This window comes from Saimiri boliviensis, chromosome 8 (genome assembly GCF_048565385.1).
Source record: "Saimiri boliviensis isolate mSaiBol1 chromosome 8, mSaiBol1.pri, whole genome shotgun sequence".
Taxonomy (NCBI): domain Eukaryota; kingdom Metazoa; phylum Chordata; class Mammalia; order Primates; family Cebidae; genus Saimiri; species Saimiri boliviensis.
In genome coordinates, this window is record NC_133456.1 from 121,338,532 (window position 1) to 121,359,002 (window position 20,471).

At 42.6% G+C, this 20,471-nt stretch overlaps 1 protein-coding gene, 1 non-coding gene and 1 pseudogene across 11 annotated transcripts in view; all 3 read left to right on the forward strand.

Annotated features, from left to right (window-relative positions):
• WAC (WW domain containing adaptor with coiled-coil) overlaps positions 1–2,924 on the forward strand; it is a 90,051-nt gene extending 87,127 nt beyond the window's left edge. For all 10 annotated transcript variants that reach the window (XM_003938394.4, XM_074405167.1, XM_074405164.1 and 7 more), the window contains 2 exons: positions 284–411; positions 1,915–2,924. In XM_003938394.4, the coding sequence (XP_003938443.1) occupies positions 284–411; positions 1,915–1,984 (198 nt within the window). In that variant the 3' untranslated portion in view covers positions 1,985–2,924. The remainder of the gene's footprint in view (positions 1–283; positions 412–1,914) is intronic.
• Positions 2,925–13,115: 10,191 nt separating this feature from the next.
• On the forward strand, positions 13,116–13,241 carry LOC120367664 (U4atac minor spliceosomal RNA). Its single transcript, XR_005581988.2, has one exon. It is a non-coding gene; the product is annotated as a U4atac minor spliceosomal RNA (small nuclear RNA).
• Positions 13,242–15,507: 2,266 nt separating this feature from the next.
• Positions 15,508–20,034, forward strand: LOC101028117 (EKC/KEOPS complex subunit TPRKB pseudogene; annotated as a pseudogene).
• Positions 20,035–20,471: the final 437 nt, after the last annotated feature.

Below are 20,471 nucleotides of genomic sequence, written 5' to 3' on the forward strand. Positions count from 1 at the left end.
ACCACAAATTATGAGTCCTTCTTTCTTAAGTGCTGTGTAAGCTTGAGATTGGAAATTCTGCAACTTGGAAGGGAAATCTTGAAATAGGTACCGTCCACCCTTAGAGACAGTTTCTTAAAAGAAATTCATTTTTCCTGTTAGATTCACCAGCATTTTTGTGTATTTAAGGAAAAAGGATTATTCTTTAATCTTAGTATAAAACTCTGCTGAGAAATTTAATGTTTTATTTTGTGTATGTTCATGTTATTTATAATATATTTTATGTTTCGTTCATTAATTACAGGCCTCAAGATTACGTGAAGAAGCGCATAACTTGGGAAGTGTTCACATGTCAGAAATTTGTACTGAATTAAAAAATTTAAGATCTTTAGTCCGAGTATGTGAAATTCAAGCAACTTTGCGAGAGCAAAGGTAAGTTTTTCACTGAAATATATTTTTATGTTTCTCAGATTATGGCTCTTAAACTAAACAATGTAAGTCACATTTTATTTGTGAAATGTAAAGTTCTCTTTGATACAACGATCAAATTCTGTCACTACATTTTCATAATTTAATAATATTCCTGGTGAAGGATAAAGCCTGTAATTTTCTCTTAACCCATGATGAATGCTTCATTAGACTTTTCTCATAACTTTATAAGCCGTAATACATTATTGAAAAAGTGAAATATTGGCTACAACTAATTATAAATGACCTCTGTTGCTGAGGATAGTATTTGTTTCCATAGAAATTTCAGATTATTTATCCTTGTATCAATAGACCCCTTGAAAAGTATAGAAAGCATTTGTCCAACAAGATACTAATATCTGCTGTCTTAGTATTTTTCACCTGAACTCTTGACTTGCATTTCTTAATCTGGTGTTTTACTCAGGTAGATTATCTAGGTCACAATAATAATACCATAGCTATTTTTTTTTAATGCCTATTTATAGAATTGAGGACAAATTTGCAATGGCTTTATGTTTCTGAGTGGCAACTTGGGTTCTTGTACTCTCAGATTGTTCTGAAAGTAGTTCTAACATAACAATCTTCATTTTAGCCTGTTACATCATTTGACTTTTAGGAAATTATTCATTATTGCATCTTAGAAAAACAACATACACAGTCGAATATCAAGCCTGATTATGCCTAATTTATGGGTACCGGCAATAAATATTTTTGTTTCCAGAATTGAGGAGTAAAAAGAGGAAAGATTTTTACGTTTATGAGAATCTGGGTAACTGGGGTTTGTGTTTCTCATTTTTTGGTTTTGGGCTTTTAATGTACCCACATCTACATTGAGAATTGCTCTTCCAAATGGTTAATCTCTTGCCCCTAGTTAATTCTACTCTTTACTATATAGTGGGCCAGAAAACATGCAGTGTAGGTTTATTTAAGTCAGTTGTTGTAGCCAAAGTAATTATTAAGAAATTGTTAGAAAAGGCCAGGCTCACTCCTGTCCCAGCACTTTGGGAGGCCAGCGTGGGTGGATCACTTGAGGTCAGCAGTTTGAAGACCAGCCTGGCCAACATGGCAAAATCTCATCTTTGCTAAAACTATAAAAATTAGCCAAGCATAAGGACGGGTGCCTGTAATCTCCCAGCTACTTGGGAGGCTGAGGCAGAGAGAATTGCTTGAACCCGGGAGGTGAAGGTTATGCCACTGCACTCCAGCCTGGGTGACAGAACAAGACTCTGTCTTAAAAAAGAAAAGTTAGAAAATGAATGCATTCTTTCATCATCCTCATACTTTTAATAGATACTATGTATTAAATGTTTACTTTGTCTTAACTATAAACTAACTTATAGTTAATTTTAATTATTTAGCCTTAGAAATTACTTGTTTTAATTTTAAAGATTTGTAATGATAAAAGCTTGGGTTTCTGTAATATTTGGATATATACACAGGTTTTAATGTCTGCTTTATGTTTTTCAGGATACTATTTTTGAGACAACAAATTAAGGAACTTGAAAAGCTAAAAAATCAGAATTCCTTCATGGTGTGAAGATGTGAATAATTGCACATGGTTTTGAGAACAGGAACTGTAAATCTGTTGCCCAATCTTAACATTTTTGAGCTGCATTTAAGTAGACTTTGGACCGTTAAGCTGGGCAAAGGAAATGACAAGGGGACGGGGTCTGAGAGAGTCAATTCAGGGGAACGATACAAGATTGATTTGTAAAACCCTTGAAATGTAGATTTCTTGTAGATGTATTCTTCACGTTGTAAATATGTTTTGTAGAGTGAAGCCATGGGAAGCCATGTGTAACAGAGCTTAGACATCCAAAACTAATCAATGCTGAGGTGGCTAAATATCTAGCCTTTTACATGTAAACCTGTCTGCAAAATTAGCTTTTTTAAAAAAAAAAAAAAATTGGGGGGTTAATTTATCATTCAGAAATCTTGCATTTTCAAAAATTCAGTGCAAGCGCCAGGCGATCTGTGTCTGAAGATACGATTTTGAACATACGGGCAGTGTACAAAATATCATGAAACAACTGTTTCCACACTTGCACCTGATCAAGAGCAGTGCTTCTCCATTTGTTTTGCAGAGAAATGTTTTTCATTTCCCATGTGTTCCATTTCCCTCTGAAATTCTTGATCTTATTTTATCCATTTTTGTAAGGCTCCTCTTTATCTCCTTTCTTAAGGCACTGTTGCTATGGCACTTTTCTATAACCTTTTCATTCCTGTGTACAGTAGCTTAAAATTGCAGTGATTGAGCATAACCTACTTGTTTGTATAAATTATTGAAATCCATTTGCACCCTGTAAGAATGGACTTTTAAAAGTACTGCTGGACAGGCATGTGTGCTGAAAGTACATTGATTGCTCAAATATAAGGAAATGGCCCAATGAACATGGTTGTGGGAGGGGAAAGAGGAAACAGAGCTAGTCAGATGTGAATTGTATCTGTTGTAATAAACATGTTAAAACAAACAAAAATTGTTATTTTTCTTTTCCTTCGGTCAATGCACATTAGAATTTGAACTACCTGGGGATTCTTTATCAGAACTATTCTTGTTGAATATTTATACTTAATTGAAATAATTCCTTAAGGGAGGTTTTGTTTAAAGCATATTAACAGGAAATTGTGTATAAGATATTTAACGAAATACGGAATTCAACAAGAATGATTAAGTCACTTCCCAAGTGGTTGTCATTTGTTAAACCCTGGTTTACCTGTCTTGCTATTACGACATTTCATTTGGAAGGATGTTTGTGTTGTAGCTAACTGTTCAAGTCTGGTGCTGACTGCTGTTCTTAGCCATCACAAAACGCTCAATTTGTGTAATTGGAGCTTCCTGCTGTTATCTAGAAATAGCAGGAAAGCGCAGCTTTGTATATTGTTTCCTAAAGTATATTAAAATAAAAAAAGAAACTATTGCTACTATAAAATTACCTTGACTTTTTTTTGCTTTGCTAAAATATTAGTCACGTGGCCTTAGCTTCACACTGCCAGTAATGTATCAAATCACAAGGGTTTCCACATGAAAAAAAAGTACTTTCCCCCCCAAAACACTTTCACCATTAAAATATTGCCGTCTGATTTAGTGAAGTTTTCTTGGGGTTTTTTTTTGGATTTTCTTTCTTTTTTTTTTTTTTTTTCTTAATTGGTTTGGGGTTTTCTGGTGATTTTTTTGTTTGTTCGCTTTTTTCTGTTGGGGAAGATAAATGTTTCCAAAACTGCCAGCACCAAGAGCATATTTTTTGTGTTAGACATCAATGTAAATATCACTATATTCTGGGATAGTAACATAACTTTCAAAATTGCTCTTGTGTTTTAAGCATATTTAAAGTATAGAAGTTAAATATTCAGGCTTTTCAGTAAGCTCAAAAAGTTAACTAAGTGATACTGTTGGTGTTTTCTAAAATACAAAAATGTTCCAGTGTAATTAAAAGGAATTAGAATTTTATACTGGAAGCTTATATTCTCCTGTAATTTAAGAATACTTTTAAAATGTAAGAAAAGACAATGTCATGAATTTATTGTCATGGAATGTTCATACCTCTGTGAGATTGTTAACATCTGCTGAATTAGGGTGCATGTAAATGAAACGCCAAATTGCTGTGTTAGGCTAGAAACCTTACTGTACCTTCTTTGGAAAGAAGCGAGCGATTTGTTGTAATAGGCAAATGTTTCCTGATCAGATGGCAACTTGTGATTTAGGTAAATTTGAATTTGATTTGCAATAGTCTACTGGTCTGTGTAGCTCTGTTTCGTTTTTTTAAAAAAGTTTATATCCCTAAATGAATTAGTCACATACCTTTAGGAGAAGACGCCTAGTTTGACATTTAGTAGTTATTTTTTGTTTTGTTTTTTGAAACCGACTTTCACCGTAGTGCAATCTCAGCTCACCGCAACTTGAATGCCTTCCAGGTTCAAGCGATTCTTCTGCCTCAGCCTCCAGAGTAGCTGGGATTACAGACTGCGCTACCACGCCTAGCTAATTTTGTATTTTTAGTAGAGACAGGGTTTCTCCATTTTGGTCAGGCTGGTCTCAAAACTCCCAACCTCAGGTGATTTGCCTGCCTCAGCCTCCCAAAGTGCAGAGATTGCAGGCGTGAGCCACTGCGCCTGGCCAGTAGTGAATTTTTAAACAAAACTTAAACTTTTGTGGAAATACTTTAAATACTGCACTTTAATACAGACATGGTATCCAGCTCTTAACCTCTTTGATGTAACTGGGGAATACCTATTAAAACAAGCATAGTATTTTGGTATATACCTTATCTAGTTGGCATATTGCCATGGATTTGAATGTGTACCTTGGTTCAGATAATTTGAAAATAGAAATACTGAATAGCCCCTAGGGAACTTGAGTGGCTTTTAAAAGGTTAGTACTCCACATTCAGACTTTTAACGTGATACTGTAACAGTATATTTGACAAAAGAAAGTTAGAGACTCCCCGGAAGAACCAGCTTTCCTACGCTTTTTGCTTTTCTAACTTGTCTAACCTGATTTTAAAGACTGTAATTCCAGATTAAAAACATGCTTCAGCCCTGTTTCAAGACATGCTGCTTTTAACAGCCCAAATTTTTTCTTACAAATCTTCTATGTTTCACACTTGTAAAATCTTGGGAAGGAGGTGTTTAAAACTTTGCAAGGAATTGTTACCCATTTCCAAAATAGTTTATTCTGTTCAAAAACCACCATATCTTTGAGGGACTGTTTTAAAGGGGAGAGGGTAATGTGGGAAGTAATTCTGCGCACCAGAACTATTGTTCAGGACTTCCGGTTACTGTATTTAGATGTTGGGTTTGAATATACAGATTTCTTTTCAATACCTGTAAATACGGCTATATTCTTGTATTTGTACAGGAGTGTACAAAATGACACTGAAAAGTAATAAATATGTTTTGACTATATTGTGCAGTTATTTCAGAACTGTGTTTTGAAACAGTCTTAGAATGCGTAATTTGCATTTGAGTAAGGAAATTTGCCAGATTACTGCTAAAATTTTAGTGTATTTCAGTAGTTTCTCATTAAGTGCACCATTTGAGTGAAAATTACGGTGTAAAGTTGGTTTTTATTTATTTATTTATTTTTTGAGACGGAGTTCCGCTCTTGTTACCCAGGCTGCAGTGCAATGGCGCAATCTCGGCTCACTGCAACCTCCGCCTCCTGGGTTCAAGCAATTCTCCTGCCTCAGCCTCCCGAGTAGCTGGGATTACAGGCGCACGCCACCACGCCCAGCTAATTTTTGCATTTTTAGTAGAGACGGGGTTTCACCATGTTGACCAGGATGGTCTCGATCTCTTGACCTTGTGATCCACCCGCCTCGGCCTCCCAAAGTGCTGGAATTACAGGCGTGAGCCACTGCGCCCGGCCAAAGTTGGGATTCTTTAGGTCCTGCTCTAATTTGCAGTACCCTCCTTTTTCTGATCGTGACCTTTGACAGTGCCCTGAAGTGCAGCCTGCCAAGATGATCTCATCCAGGCTCTTAAAAATCCCTTGCATGTTCTACTTTACATCCAGATTATCTCCAGCCCTGATCTCTCTTGAGTTCCCAAAAACAGTCCACTTAGATGCTTTTCTTAACACGGCACGTGCTCCAAAAAGAACTCAACGGTTTGTGCCTCAGATTATTCTCGTCTTTCAGTTTTTTAGTAATTGCCACCATCATTCTTGCAGTTGCCCAAAATCCAAATCATCTTTTTCTCTAACACTGTATTTAATCTATCAAGACCCACAAGCTCTGCCTTTGAAAATGTATTTCCCTAGTGTTTACCTCTCTACGATGATCTTTGAACCAAATCCCTGCCACAACCTCCTAACCTTTGCTTCGGCTCAAATGTCCCAAGGCCCTCTCCACCCTGCCCCTGCACATACACAACCGGTTCTCCATTCAGCCAGCAGAGTGAAATGGAGACACTGGGCTGTTCTGTTCCTAATCCTGCAATGATTCCCACTCAGAACAAAACCCAGAGCTTCTACCATGCTTACATGTTCAAGCCCCTGAATATTGCCACATTTTCATCACTGCAGTCTCTCCTTGCAGTTTGCATTTCCTCTGCCTGGAAAGCTCTTGGTAGAAATTGACACAACATGCTGCCTGTTCATCAGGCTCCTCCAAGATGCCTTTCCTGGGCCAGGTGCAGTGGCTCACCCTTTTTAATTCTAGCACTTGGGAGGTTGAGGTGGAAGGATTGCTTGAGCTCCAGTTTGAGACCAGCCTTGGTGAGACTTCATTTCCTTTTTTAAAAAAGGCTTTCCTGATGGCTCAGACCATCTAGAAACACCCTCCATCACATTTCTTGGCTCATTTTCTTCTAAAAAACACTGCGTGGTACATAGCAGATGTGTTGAGTGAATTCTGAATGTTTAAAGGGCTTTGGACAGAATCCAAACTTGTGAAGATGTAAAGAGGTTACTGAATTTTTTCTTCGTTTTAATTTTGGTCCCTTCACCTTGGGAGATAGAAAAGGAACAGCAAATAGCTTTTTTTTTTTTTTTTTTTTTTTTTTTTAAAGAAATGATTACACTTTACAATTGGTCACCAAAACCTAACTGCAAACCTGTCTTGAATTGTTAGCATTATGAAATGTCTCTAAGCAAGAGTAACCAACTGAACCAGTAATCATAGCCTCTTATGAACACATGTTAGGAGTAAATAAGCCAATGAGAAATGAGATGCTGCTTCTGATATGACAGTCTTGGGGAGATGGACTGGTAGGAAGTGAAACTGTTTTCTAAGGCTAGGATAGGGTGAGGCATGGGGGCTGGAGATTGGCCTGGTTTCACTAGGTGGGACTGAACTGTGTGTGGTTCAGAAAATGCCTTGACATCCAACCAGTCCCTTTCTGGTTTTTAGAACAGGAACCAGGCACTCATCACATTCTAAGCTGTGTCACTGACAGAACATCTGGACTACCCACACCTAATCTTAAAATAGCTAGGATATAAGAATTGCCTGCCTTTGCAATGGATGAGAAGATTGAACGGGCACTGGATACCATTTTTGCCCCCATAAACAAGCATCTTCCTTTTTTAAGATGTCTTCTGTTAATTGTCCAGTTTGATCAGCATATGTAGGTGTGCTAGTATGAAATGTGTCTTACACTTTTAGGCATTTCAAAGGCTTGAGACAACAGAATGTAAGCACACTGATTTTTGTCATTTTTGTTTTATATATCCCTATCACCTAGAAGAATCAACACATGTTGGAGAATCAACAGTTATTTATTGATGAGCCTTTTAAATTTCACTTTTTGCCCCCACGTTTTGATGCCTTGACATTGTATTCCCTTTGTGAGCTAAAACTGTTAAAGTGATAAACCAAAAATACTACTGTGGTTGGTGAGGGCTCTCGCTTTTAAAATGTCAGAGTAATTTCAGGCCACACTTGTCTGTACCTGTTTCACAAGTATAAAAGTTCCAAAGGTACTATCTAAAATACAGTTGTGTTAAAAAAAAAAAAAATGCTCAGTACCATTAATCAGGAACATGGAAATCAAAACACAAAATACTCACTCCACTTTGACTATCATCAAATGTCTATTGTCAGATGACAGCATGCTGGCAAGGCCTGGAGGAAACGGAGCTCAGTCACGTTTGGTGGGATGTGACACTAGTACAGACACTATGGAGAGCAGTATGGAGGTTCCCTAAAAAACTACAAATAGGGCCAGCCACAGTGGTGCATGCCCATAATCCCAGCTACTTGGGAGGCTGATGCAAGAGAATTGCTTGAACCCGGGAGCCAGAGATGGCAGTGAGCTGAGATCATGACACTGCACTCTAGCCTGGGCAACACAGCAAGACACTGTCTGAAAAAGCAAAACCAAAACCCAAACTACGAATAAAACTACCCCTATGATCCAGCAATTCCTCTCTTGGCATTTCCTACACCTAAAGGAAGGAAAAGCGGTATATCAAAGAGATATCTGCAACCCCATGTTTACTGCAGCAAGCACTAGTCACAGTAGCCGAGATAGGGAATCAACTGAAGTGTCTATCAGAAGATGAATAAAAGTGTGGTACACAATGGAATACTATTTGGCCGTAAGAAAAATGAAATCGTGTCATTCCCTGGAGGACATTATGTTAAGTAAATAAGCCAGGAACAGAAAGATACATGCTCCTCATATGCAGAACCTGAGCAAGTTGATATGATAGAAAGTGGTTACTAGAGGCTGGGAATGGGAGAGGGGATAGGAAGAAATTGATTGATTAATTGGTTAAAGGATATAAAAATTACAGCTAGATGTGAGAAATAAAAGTGTTCTATAGCACTATAGGCTGTCTAGTTAATGATTTTTATTTTTATTATTATTATTTTTTTGACGGAGTCTCTGTTCCCCAGGGTGGAGTGCAGCCTGGGCTTACTGCATCCTCTGCCTCCCAGGTTTGAGCTCACTGCAACCATCTTGACTCACTGCAGCCTCTGCCTCCTGGATTCAAGTGATTCTCCTGCCTCAGCCTCCCAAGTAGCTGGGATTTCAGGCACCCGCCATCATGCCCAGCTAATGTGTTTTTGCAGAGATGGCGTTTCACCATTTAGCCAGGCTGGTCTCAACTCCTGACCTCAGGTGATCCACCTGCCTCGGCTACCCAAAGTGCTGGGATTACAGGCATGAAACACTGCATCTGGCCTAGGGTCCTCTTTTAAATGTGCAAAAAACCATTTCCAGTTTGAACGCAGTGTGAATTTCCTTCGAGAAATCTCACAGGAACGAGGTCATAACTGCGGAGCCCTGCAGTCAGGCCTGGGGAAGGAGAGGCTTCATAACAAAATCCCTTTCCCCGCTTTCCCTCAGTGGGGTTTCCAATGATGTGAACTAATTGCAACATTTTTTCAACATTTACTTTGGTTAAATGCAGGTCTCCCAGAAGAATTTACCAGGTGACTGGAGCGATTAACTTCAGACATGGTGGCACTCTCTGGTTCCCACGATCCTGGTAGGATCTTTTCATTCTACTTCTTCCACACGGGCCTGTCCTCCTCTGCCCCAAACCTGCAAGAGAAGACATCAACTGGCATTTTGGGAATCTTAATTGGGTCTCTTTACCTACTGTTATTTTCCATGTGGGCTTTGCTAGGAGCTAGCATTTCCTGCTTTAGGGTAAAAATAGAGAAGTGATAGAAAAGTTGATAGTAGAGAATGAAGGTGAGAACCTAGAAAGAGAAGTGTGTCGTGTCCAGCACTAGAGGAAGGAACTAAGCTGTTCCCATGTAGTTGAACCAGCAAAAAGGAAAACTGCCTGGGGACGAGGTCAACACAAACTGCAGGGCAAATGCAAAGCCTTTGCACTGATGCCTTGGCAGCCATTCATCATGGGGACCCCCTTCTCTGCTTCCAAAGAATCACTGATGATGGTCATAATAGGAGGTTCTTGCTGCAAATCACTCTGGTGAACTGCATTTAACGCTGTGTGAGCTTCGCCATGTTTTGTTTGGTTGGAGCCACTGAGCTTCTCAGGCAGGGGAAGACTGTGTATCCAAGAAGATCTCATGCCGCCATTGAGGGTGGAGGCTGGAATCCATCCTCCATCATTCAGTTCACTAGTCAGCAACATGCAGTGCCTAGGAGTCCCACTCATATGGAAGGGCACTCACGTCAGCTTTCCTACGTGTGGATGTTTGACATTCGGGCTGTCTCTCCTCTCTCCTCACTCAACTCAGTGATGCTTGTGACTTCTTATTTTGAAAAATAGCAAACGTATAAAAAGTTTAAAGAACTATACAATGAGCACCTACTTGTATATTCCCCATCAAGATTCAATGATTAACATAGTCCTATTTCTCTACCTCTCTTTCTCCATCTCTGTCTGCTCTCTTGTTCAAACCATTTGAAAGCCAATTGCAGACATGGTGGGACATATCCCTACACACTTTAGTGTGACTCTCCTGGGAATAAGGCCATTATCCTCCATAACCATAATAGGCTGGGCATGGTGGCTCGCACCTGTAATCACAGCACTTTGGGAGGCCAAGGCAGGCAGATCACCTGTGGTCAGGAGTTGGAGACCAGACTGGGCAACATGGTGAAACCCCATGTGTGCTAAAAATACAAAAATTAGCCAGGCATAGTGGTGCATGCCTTTAGTCCCAGCCACTCGCAAGACTGAGGCAAGAGAATTGCTTGAACCTGAGAGGTGGAGGTTGCAGTGAGCCGAGATCGCACCATTGCTCTCCAGCCTGGGTGACAGAGCAAGACTCTGTGGCAAAAAAAAAAAAAAAAAAGAAAGAAAAAAAATACTGTCATCACAAAAACAAACACAATCTGATGGAATTGGGGGATGAGAACAATTAGAGAACTATCCCTATGGAGGTCAAAACAGAGTAGATTTCACGTTCTATTGTGCAAGCAGGCTTTTCCAATTACTCCCTATAAGTATACTTAACGTTTTGCAATGAGCATGTTCTTTTGCAGTCAGAAAGAAACAACAACAACAACAAAACCTTTTAAAGCTGTGATCAGGATCACTTTGGTCTCAGCCCATGTCTGTGGTGGCCACTGGGCATGTCCTGGGCCTCCAACACCAGGTGGCAGTGTTGGGCTGCATTCAGCAAGCTGGTCCTAGCCGGTGAGAAGCCTCCCTGGAAACTAGGGATGGCGCAAGAGAAGGGTGGTTGTACTTTCAAAGTAAATGTCAGAACTTCAAGAAAACCTCTAAAGACATAGGAAAGGGGAAATGACAGAGAACTTACCTTAACGAACAAGGCTCTTTGCGGGGCAAGGTGTTAAGTACATTTTCTCAAGAATCTGACCTACTGAATTCAAACCCTCATCCTATCCCCTCCTCGTTGATTACCATGGACAAGCAACTTGACCCAGAGAAGGCTGGGTTTTGTTTTATCCTACGTAGGATGACTGGCAGGGATACAGGTGACAGAAGCCCGGAGTGCAGGGCCTGACACTGTGCAAGTACATACAACGTGCTGGCTAGTTAGCTACAGTGACTCACTTCTCTCCACAACTGAGCCACTGCTGGCTTCGTCCTCTCGAGAACCTCTTCTGCCTCTGCCCTGGCCACCCTGTTTGCAACGCCACCTGGGTGTGGGTGGACAGTGGCTTCTTTTGCAGAGTTAGGGAGGTGGACAGCACCCACATGTTGAGAGAGGGCCAGTGTCACAGGCTGAAGCACAGGAGGCTTCTGCATTGGCCTCCAGAGTCCATTCTGTAGCATACATGTACTTATACCTGATGGACAGAGGCTTGATTTTGCGTCCAGGATATATTGGCACAAAGCCACCCTAGAATGGAAACACTTGAGGCCCTCGACCGCCTTCGCGGAGCTCCCTCTGAAGCATGCACAGTAGCTGTTTTGATTCATAGACAGCATCAGCCTTCTCCTAAGAAGCAGGTCGGGCCAGGCACAGTGGCTCACGCCTGTAATCCCAACACTTTGGGAGGCTGAGGCAGGCAGATCACCTAAGGTCCGGAGTTCAACACCAGCCTGATCAACATGGACAAACACCGTCTCCACTAAAAATACAAAAAATAGCTGGGTGTGGTGGCACATCCCTGTAATCCCAGCTACTTGGCAGGCTGAGGCAGGAGAATCGCTTGATCCCGGGAGGTGGAGGTTGCAGTGAGCCAAGATCACGCCATTGAACTCCAGCCTGGGCAATCAGAGCAAAACTCCATCTCAAAAAAAAAAAAAAAAAAGATAAAAAGCAGCAGCTTGGCAAGGACTCGGGGTCACTGGGTGGCTCACCGCAGCTGGCAAGCTGACCCAGAGCCCTCCCTGACAGCTCTTTCCTCTGCCCACCTCCACCCCACCTTGCACCGATTTCTCCTACCTGCTGCCGGTGTGTGCCCTCCTTTGTCAGAGCACCTCTCACGCTTCCTCTAGGTATCTGCACCCAGCACGGTTAGTGCAGATCGGCTCTGCTATCTCCAGCCGTTTCCTCCGCCCGGAATGATCCCCGAATCTCATGTGATTGGTTCCTTCCCACCGCCCACGTCTGGGCTCCAGTACCCCTCACCGGGGGGCCTCCCTTCCTAGCCTCACTCTCCTGTCACTCTGGGTATTTTCTTTTTTCTTTTTTTGCTCTGTCACCCAGGCTGGTAACACGCCATTGCAAAACTGAGGAATTTCTTAATTGAATGTGTGAGCACCAAGAAAGGAGAGAAAATCATTTAGCATGCAGGCCTATTAACACTGTTTAGGTATGCTTTGGGGAGGTTCAATTGCCCTTGTGCTACTGGAAATAAAGAATAAATAGATATTCTTGCTAGTTTTTATTGCATTAGATCATGTTGTTTTAACCCAAGAACCTCAGGAAGTGCAGAGTAAATTGAAACACTCAATCAAATAAAAAAATATGCTTAAACTGAGTTAGAGTTGGTTGTGCCACAAACGCTAAAGTTCAAGTTGACATTTCATCCTGAGCTCATAAAGTTATAAGTGGGGAACCCACAGCAGGAAGGAGGAACAGAGAGTGTATCAGACTCCAACATGCATGGTGTGACTCTTGTTACTTTAGAGGAAAACGAACCTCACTGTGTAATAACCTAACTCTGTTGTGTTTATTCATTTTTTTCTTTTTATATGTTTATTCATTTTCTTCTAAGTTCAAAGGTCAGTTCCAGGTAGGAGAGCAAACGTCCTTGTATTTTTTCCAAATAGACCATTGCTTGGCTGGGCCTCACCCCAGTGGAAAGGAAGCACATTAGGAGACACCCCCATCCTTGCCTTGGGATTGCGTCCCGATCCAATGAGTGCACAGTGAGGGTGGGACTGCAAACGTCTACACAGCACGCCTGCATCAACTACAGCTTTGCTTTACCTTCGTGCAATTTTTGAAGAAAAGAAAAAACCAAAAGCATTGCATTAGGGGCAGTTTCTACCCCTGCCTCCTCTCTCCCGTGCCCATAGCTCGGGGCGCGGAGAAAACAGCTCCCTAGAGGGGCGGGGCCCTGTAGCCTAATGGCCTGGCATCCCAAGTGCTGGTAGCGCCTGGCATTACTGTAGATTGTTTGTCAGCAACCCAGGGAACATGAGCAAAGAGTTCGAAACATTTCAGTTTAGAGTAAGTCATACCGCAATGCTGCCGATAGAACACACCAAACAGCGGCAATATAACTGTATTTGGGGAGACAGGTATTCCAAAGACAGCTATGGTAGCCTTTAGGCACAACTGTGAGCAGAAGTCTGTCTTCAGCTCCTCTCCCTTGTTCTTCCTTTGAGCTCATTCCCCTATTCACAGTCCCTTCTGCTGGTCTCATAGACTACTAGTAACGGATCTTTACAGCTTACCAAATGGTTTTTAAAAATCAATTAAATTAATTAATTAATTCTTAGAGAACGTGCATACTGGAGGTTGCAGAGCTAAGATCGCACCAGCCTGGGCACCTGGGCAACGAGAGCAAAAATCTGTCTCAAAAGAGAGAGAGAGAGAGAGAGAGAGAGCAAGAGAGCGAGAGCCTCCCTCTGTCACCCAGGCTGGAGGGCAATGTTGCAATCATAGCTCACTGCATCCTTGAATTCCTGGGCTCAAGTGATCCTCCCACTTCAGCCTCCCAAGTAGCTAGGACCACAGGTGCACGGCATCGCTTTCTGCTAATTTTTAAATTTTTTGGTAGAGATGAGGTCTCACTATGTTACCCAGACTGGTCTTAAATTTCTGGGCTCAAGCAATTCTCCTGCCTCAGCCCCGCAAAGCACTGGGGATTACAGGTGTGTTGTGAGCCACTACACTCAGCCGCATATATGTAAATATTAATCTTCAGGTTGGAACCTTGTCTTTTGGAGTTTAAGGTACTGAATATTGTAGCCTCTGAATTTTCCTCACTCTTATTCCCAGAATTCTGAAATTTCTGCAGAACGTGGTGCATTTTCTTATGCTACTATGTAAGATGAAGAATTACATATTGAAATTATTTTCTCAATGAAAAAAAAAAAAAAAAGCGAGGCCTTTCACCAAAGCTACCCAACCACATTTAGGTGAGAAGGTAGTTGATGGAGTGCATAAAATCCAAGAATGGGGCCACGAGTGGTGGCTCACCCCTATCATCCCAGCACTTTGGGAGGCTGAGGTGGGCATATCACTGGAGGTCAGGGGTTCAAGACCAGCCTGGCCAACATGGTAAAACCCCATCTCTGTACTAAAAATACAAAAAAATTAGCAGGTCATGGTGGTGGGCACCTGTAATCCCAGCTACTCGGGAGGCTGAGGCAGGAGAATCACTTGAACCCGGAGGCAGAGGTTGCAGTGAGTCGGGATGGCACCACTGCACTCTAGCCTGGGTGACACAGCAAGACTCCATCTCAAAAAATAAAAAAAAGTGCCCCAATAAAGACCCGGGCGAGTCCTGGGTCCCCACTCCACCTCTTTGTAGCTTCATGACACTCATCAGTCTTGACGATGACACTTATCAAAGACTTGATTTGACTTTCTTTTCTCCAAAAATGAAGATACGGTACTTGTATCATAGAATTGTCAGGAGAAACAAATGAAGCAAAACGAAGCTCTCTGAAAACTGCACACACTCTTTGAATATTGTTATCATTGAACGGTCTCTATGAGACCAACCCTGCAAACAGGTTATGTCGGAATCTGTCGCAGGTACAGGGGTAGGTGTCTGCCTGCAGGAGCCTTCTTACTGCTGGAAGAGCAGGGTTCCAATCTCTTGGCAAGTCTTGCAAGAACTGGAGAATACTCGGTGCCTCCAGCTCCAGGCCAAAGGTTCTCAAACGGTGGTCCCCAGTCAGCAGCAGCAGCATCACCTGGGAACTTACAAGACATGAAAGAGACACACCAAAGACTGGACAAGTGACCGTTCAATTTTTTTTTTTTTTTTTTTTTTTTTTTGAGACAGAGTCTCACCTTGTCACCCAGACTGGAGTGCAGTGGCGTGATCTTGGCTCACTGCAACCTCTGCCTCCCGGGTTCAAGCGATTCTCGTGCCTCAGCCTCCTGAGTAGCTGGGATTACAGGTACGCATCACCACACCTGGTTAATTTTTGTATTTTCAGTAGAGATGGGATTTCACCATGTTGGCCAGGCTGGTCTCAAACTCTTGACCTCAGGTGATCCGCCTGCCTCAGTCTCCCAAAGTGCTGGGATTACAGGCATGAGCCACCGTGCCCCCTTTCTATTCATATTATTTAAAGGTGTAAAAAATGCAGGGAACTTGAGAAAGAAAGCCATGGAAGGAACCATTGATGGCTTATTGATACATCCTGCAGTGACTGTCCATCTGTTTCAGATATTTGTGACCGCAAAGAAAGCAGCTTGCCTCTACAAGCTGGGAGAAATTAAGACAAGAACTCTAGCTACTGAAATTATTTTCAACCTTTCCCCAAATAACAATATTTCAGAGGCATTGAAAAAATGTGATATCTCAGCAAATGACACTTGGGTTCTAATTGTTTATACTAAAGAGGGAGAAAAACAAATCAAGGGTATCTAATATCTCAAGTAGAGGTCAGCAGGTTTCTCTGAAAAATCTTCCTGAAATAATAAATATTACAAAATTCAAAAAGAAATATAAACTCCCTCCACAAGAAGAATGTATTGGGAACATTACTGGATGGTATTTGTAGAATGTCAACAAAGGATGTTTTGCAAAAAGTCAGAAATATTAGCAGAAATTTTCAGCATTAAAGAAAACACTGGGCCTGTAATCTCAGCACTTTGGGAAGCCAAGGTGGGCCGATCACCTGAGCTCAGGCATTCAAGACCAGCCCGGACAACATGGCAAATCCCCATCTCTATAAAAATACAAAAAATTAACCTGGCGTGGTGATGGCACACCTGTGATCCCAGCTACTTGGGAGAATTGCTTGAACCCGGGAGGCGGAGGTTGCAGTGAACCTAGATGGTGCCACTGCATTCCAGCCTGGGTGACAGACTGAAACTCCATCTCAAAAACAAAACAAAACAAATTGATTTTCCTTTGCTCATTAAAATGTTATTTTATTTTTATTTTTTGTAGTGACGGCATCTTGCTATGTTGCCCAGACTGGTCTCAAACTCCTAACCTCAAGCGATCCTTCCACCTCAGCATCCCAATGCACTAGGATTATAGGCATGAGCCACCACACCCTGCCCCCACCTTTTTTATTATTTTAAAAGATAACCACTGTTACTGTTATTTGTTAGTGCCTTCTAGTTTTCTGCTTCTACTCAAATATATTTTATTTTTATGTAATTGTAATAAAAATTGCAAACACTTCAAAAAAAGAAGAAATACAAATTCTCAGGCCCTACCTCAACCCTACTAAATCATAAACTGTGGGATGGGGCCCATGAATCTGTTTTTCCAAACCGTCCAGATGATTCTAATGCATGCTGAAGTTGGAGAATCAGTGACCTAGGTCTTTGGAGCCTCTGCAAGAACCAAGAACAAGGCCCCCATTTTAATAGCCTTTTCATTATCTTGCATAGTGTGAGCACAAAAGAGGCTTCAAATCCTAGAGCCAGGAGGTACCTGAGAAGCCATTTCTCAGGTCAGTTTAATTTGTAGCTGAGGACTTGGCAACCCATAGGGCTAAGTGAAGTGTGACCCAGAGCCAGGCCAACAGCCGGTGTGAAGGCAACTCTCAGCCCAGGGCACTTCCTGCTGTGTCCACTGCCTCTCTTTATCCAGAGCAAAAGCACCATGCAGCTGTGACTTGAACACAGTAGAGCTCGAAGGAGCAAGGTCAGGTGGAGATGCTGGGTTTGGATAAACCCACTTAGTTCTAGCCCAGAAGGCAGGGGCCCAGCGGAGGTCACAGCTACCTTCCTCGTTCTTAGTCTTGTAAATTGCCTGATTAGTTCTTCCTGCCTGCTACAGAATAAATCAGTTCACTGAGACTGTGGTACTGCAGTAAAGAAAGAGTTTAGGCCGTGTGCGGTGCCTCGCGTCTGTAATACCAGCACTTTGGGAGGCTGAGGTGGGCAGATCATTTGAGCCCAGGAGTTTGATACTAGCCTGGCCAACATGTCAAAACTCTGTCTCTACTAAAAATACAAAAATTAGCCAGCCGTGGTGGTTTGCACCTGTAATTCCAATTCCAGTTACTAGAGAGGCTGAAGCAGGAGAATTGGTGGCAGGAGCGTGTAATCCCAGCTACTCAAGAGACTGAGGTAGGAGAATTGCTTGAACCCAGGAGGTGGAAATTGCAGTGAGCTGAGATTGCACCACTGCACTCCAGCCTTGGCGACAGAGCAAATGCAAGAGTTTAATGAACTTGAGGCTGGCCACGTGAAAGAACTGGAGTTGTCACTCAAATCGGTCTCCCAGAAGACTTGGGGTTAGGGTTTCTCAAGGACAGTATGCTGGGCTGGGGACTAGGGAATGGGTGCTGCTAACTGGTTGGTGGTGAAATCATAGGGGTGTGGAAAAACGGTTCTTATGCACAAGTCTGCCTCTGAGTGGTTGAGGACTGGTTGAGTCATGCATCATGATCCTGGGTGGGGCCAGTCAGTTGCCAGAATGCAAATATCCGAAAAACATCTCAAAAGACCAATCTGAGGTTCCATAGCAGTGATGTTATCTATAAGGGCAATTGAGGAGGTCACAACTCTTGTGACTTCGGTCACAGGACACCTGGGCCATAAGGGATTTGTAGAGACTATTCCTCCATTTTAGCAGAGGTCAGGACTCTCCCATAATTGTAATCTCTTGGCCTTTCATTAGTTTTTGGCCCCTGAGCAAGGAAGGGGTTAGTTTTAGGGAGGGACTATTATCATTCTTGCTTCCAACCTAAACTATAAACTAAATTCCTCCCATGGTTAACTTGGCCTATGCACAGATGTGAGCAAAGCCAGCCAGCCTGTGAGGCTAGAAGCAAGATGAAGTCAGCCGTACTAGCCTTCCCTCACTGATGTCATCTTTCAAAGGCGGTTTCAGCCTAGAAGATAAAAGCATCTCCAAGTTCTTAGTGATTGGTGGGTCTCCCATTCACGGTCCTTGAAATGGAGCCAGATATGGACCCCTGGGGCCCTGGGTGTCCCTTCCATTGAAGCCGCTTTCTTGACTGGTGTGAGGGTCAGGAATTTCCCATAGAGCATTTTTCCACAGGAGAAGGCCAAGCTCTAAACTGAAGGAGCTTGGAAATAAAATGAAGCGATGGAGGAAGCAGCCACTGACAGCTGCCTAGGCAAGTTGCTTTCTGTAACTGAAAGCTGAAGTCCAAGAATGACCTCAAACTCATTCCCAGAATTCCTTACTTCAGGCTTATAGGAACTGAGACAAGTTTGGGAGTCGTCGTTATTTAATCAACTCAAAAACAGCCCATAGTTTCATCTCTAAAGGCTCTCCCTTCCTCTCCCTCCCTTCTCCTCCCTTTCCTCACAATTTCTAGCCACGTACTTTTCAAGGAGAAATAAACCACTACTTGCCAGTGACAAGCCCTTCACCGCTTCTCAGCCTCTGAGATGAACAGCGGTGTGCTGAACCCAGAGCTCCGGCGCAGTTGGTGTGACTTCCAGGAAGCCGTTTCACCTAGCCTCCATTTCCTCAACTGTAAAAATCAGAGACAGATGTGATCTTTCTTTTTTTCTTTTTTTTTTTTTTTTGAGACGGGGTCTCACTCTATCGCCCAGGCTGGAGTGCAATGGCACAGTCTTGGCTCACTGCAACTTCCACCTTTCGGGTTCAAGTGATTCTCCTGCCTCAGTCTCCTGAGTAGCTGGGATTACAGGCCTGTGCCACCACGCCTGGCTAATTTTGTATTTTTAGTAGAGACAGGGTTTCTCCATGTTGGTCAGGCTGGTCTCGATCTCCCGACCTCAGATGATCCACCCACCTCAGCCTCCCAAAGTGCTGGGATTACAGACATGAGCCACCAACATCCAGCCAATGTTTGCTTTTTTAAAGTCAGAGTCAGTTAAAAGAGTTTGTATTCAATACCAGCCTGGCCAACGTGGTGAAATCTCGTCTCTACTAAAAATGCAAAAATTAGCTGGGGGTAGTGGCTAATCCCAACTACTTGGGAGGCTGAGGCGGGAGAATCACTTGAACTTGGGAGGCAGAGGTTGCAGTAAACCCTTGCAGTCCAGCGTGAGTGACAAGAGTGAAACTCCATTTAAAAAAAAAAAAAAAAAGTTTGTAAATTTGTAGGAAAAAAAAAAAAAAAAAAGCCCAGGTTTAGATCATGGAGATTAGGAGTGATGCCTTGTCCTGCTCGGTTAGCATATCTCTATTCAAAAATATTAAGAAGACCCAGAAATGAACTCGGCGGGCCAGAATAGAAACTCCCCCTTCTGGTGGGTGACACGCTCTCAGGCAAGGGTGATTTATTTAGAACTGTGGTTACCCTTGCACTCCATGGCACTCATGTACCGATGGAGGTAACACCACCTCCTCCCAGCCTTATGCACAAAGGGAATCTGGCTCATTATTGTCTGAAGCCTTCAAACGACTCTGGTAACAGTGCTCACAGTCCTCTTTTACTGAGGTCATTGCATGACATGGAGACAGAGTCACTTGAATATCAAGTCTAAATATTCCCTAGAACGACCTTGCTTTCTGTATCAACAGCAAACAGCAGCTGCCGTCTTCCGAGCTGAGCGCTGCTTCCCTCTCACCACAAGGAGGCGAGAAAGACACGCGACAGGACCTCTCCCTCCCTGCGGGACGATGGAAGAGAAAGCTCTGGGCTGCCATTAAGAAGGGATTTTATTCTCTGGAAAATAAACGTAATAAGAGACGCCAGAGTTCCAGTGTTGGCTTAAGAAACAGTGGTTATCCTGGTGGGTTTTTTGTTTGCTTGCTTCCTCCAGCCCCAATCTTTTAGAGCTTGGACATGATTATTCTCTAGAGAATGAACACAATGTTATTATTTATTATTATCATTTAGAGACTCACTGTGCTGGCCAGGCTGGAAGGCAGTGGTTTGATCATAGCTCACTGCAGCATCGAGCTCCAGGGCTCAAACAATCTTCCTGCCTTAGCCTCCCAACAGAGGGACTACAGAAATGCGTTACCATGCCTGGCTAATTTTTATATTTTTTGTAGAGACAGGGTCTTGCTATGTTGCCCAGTCTGGTCTTTAACTCCTGGCCTCAAGTAGTTCCCCAGCCCGGCCTCCCAAAGCTCTGGGAATA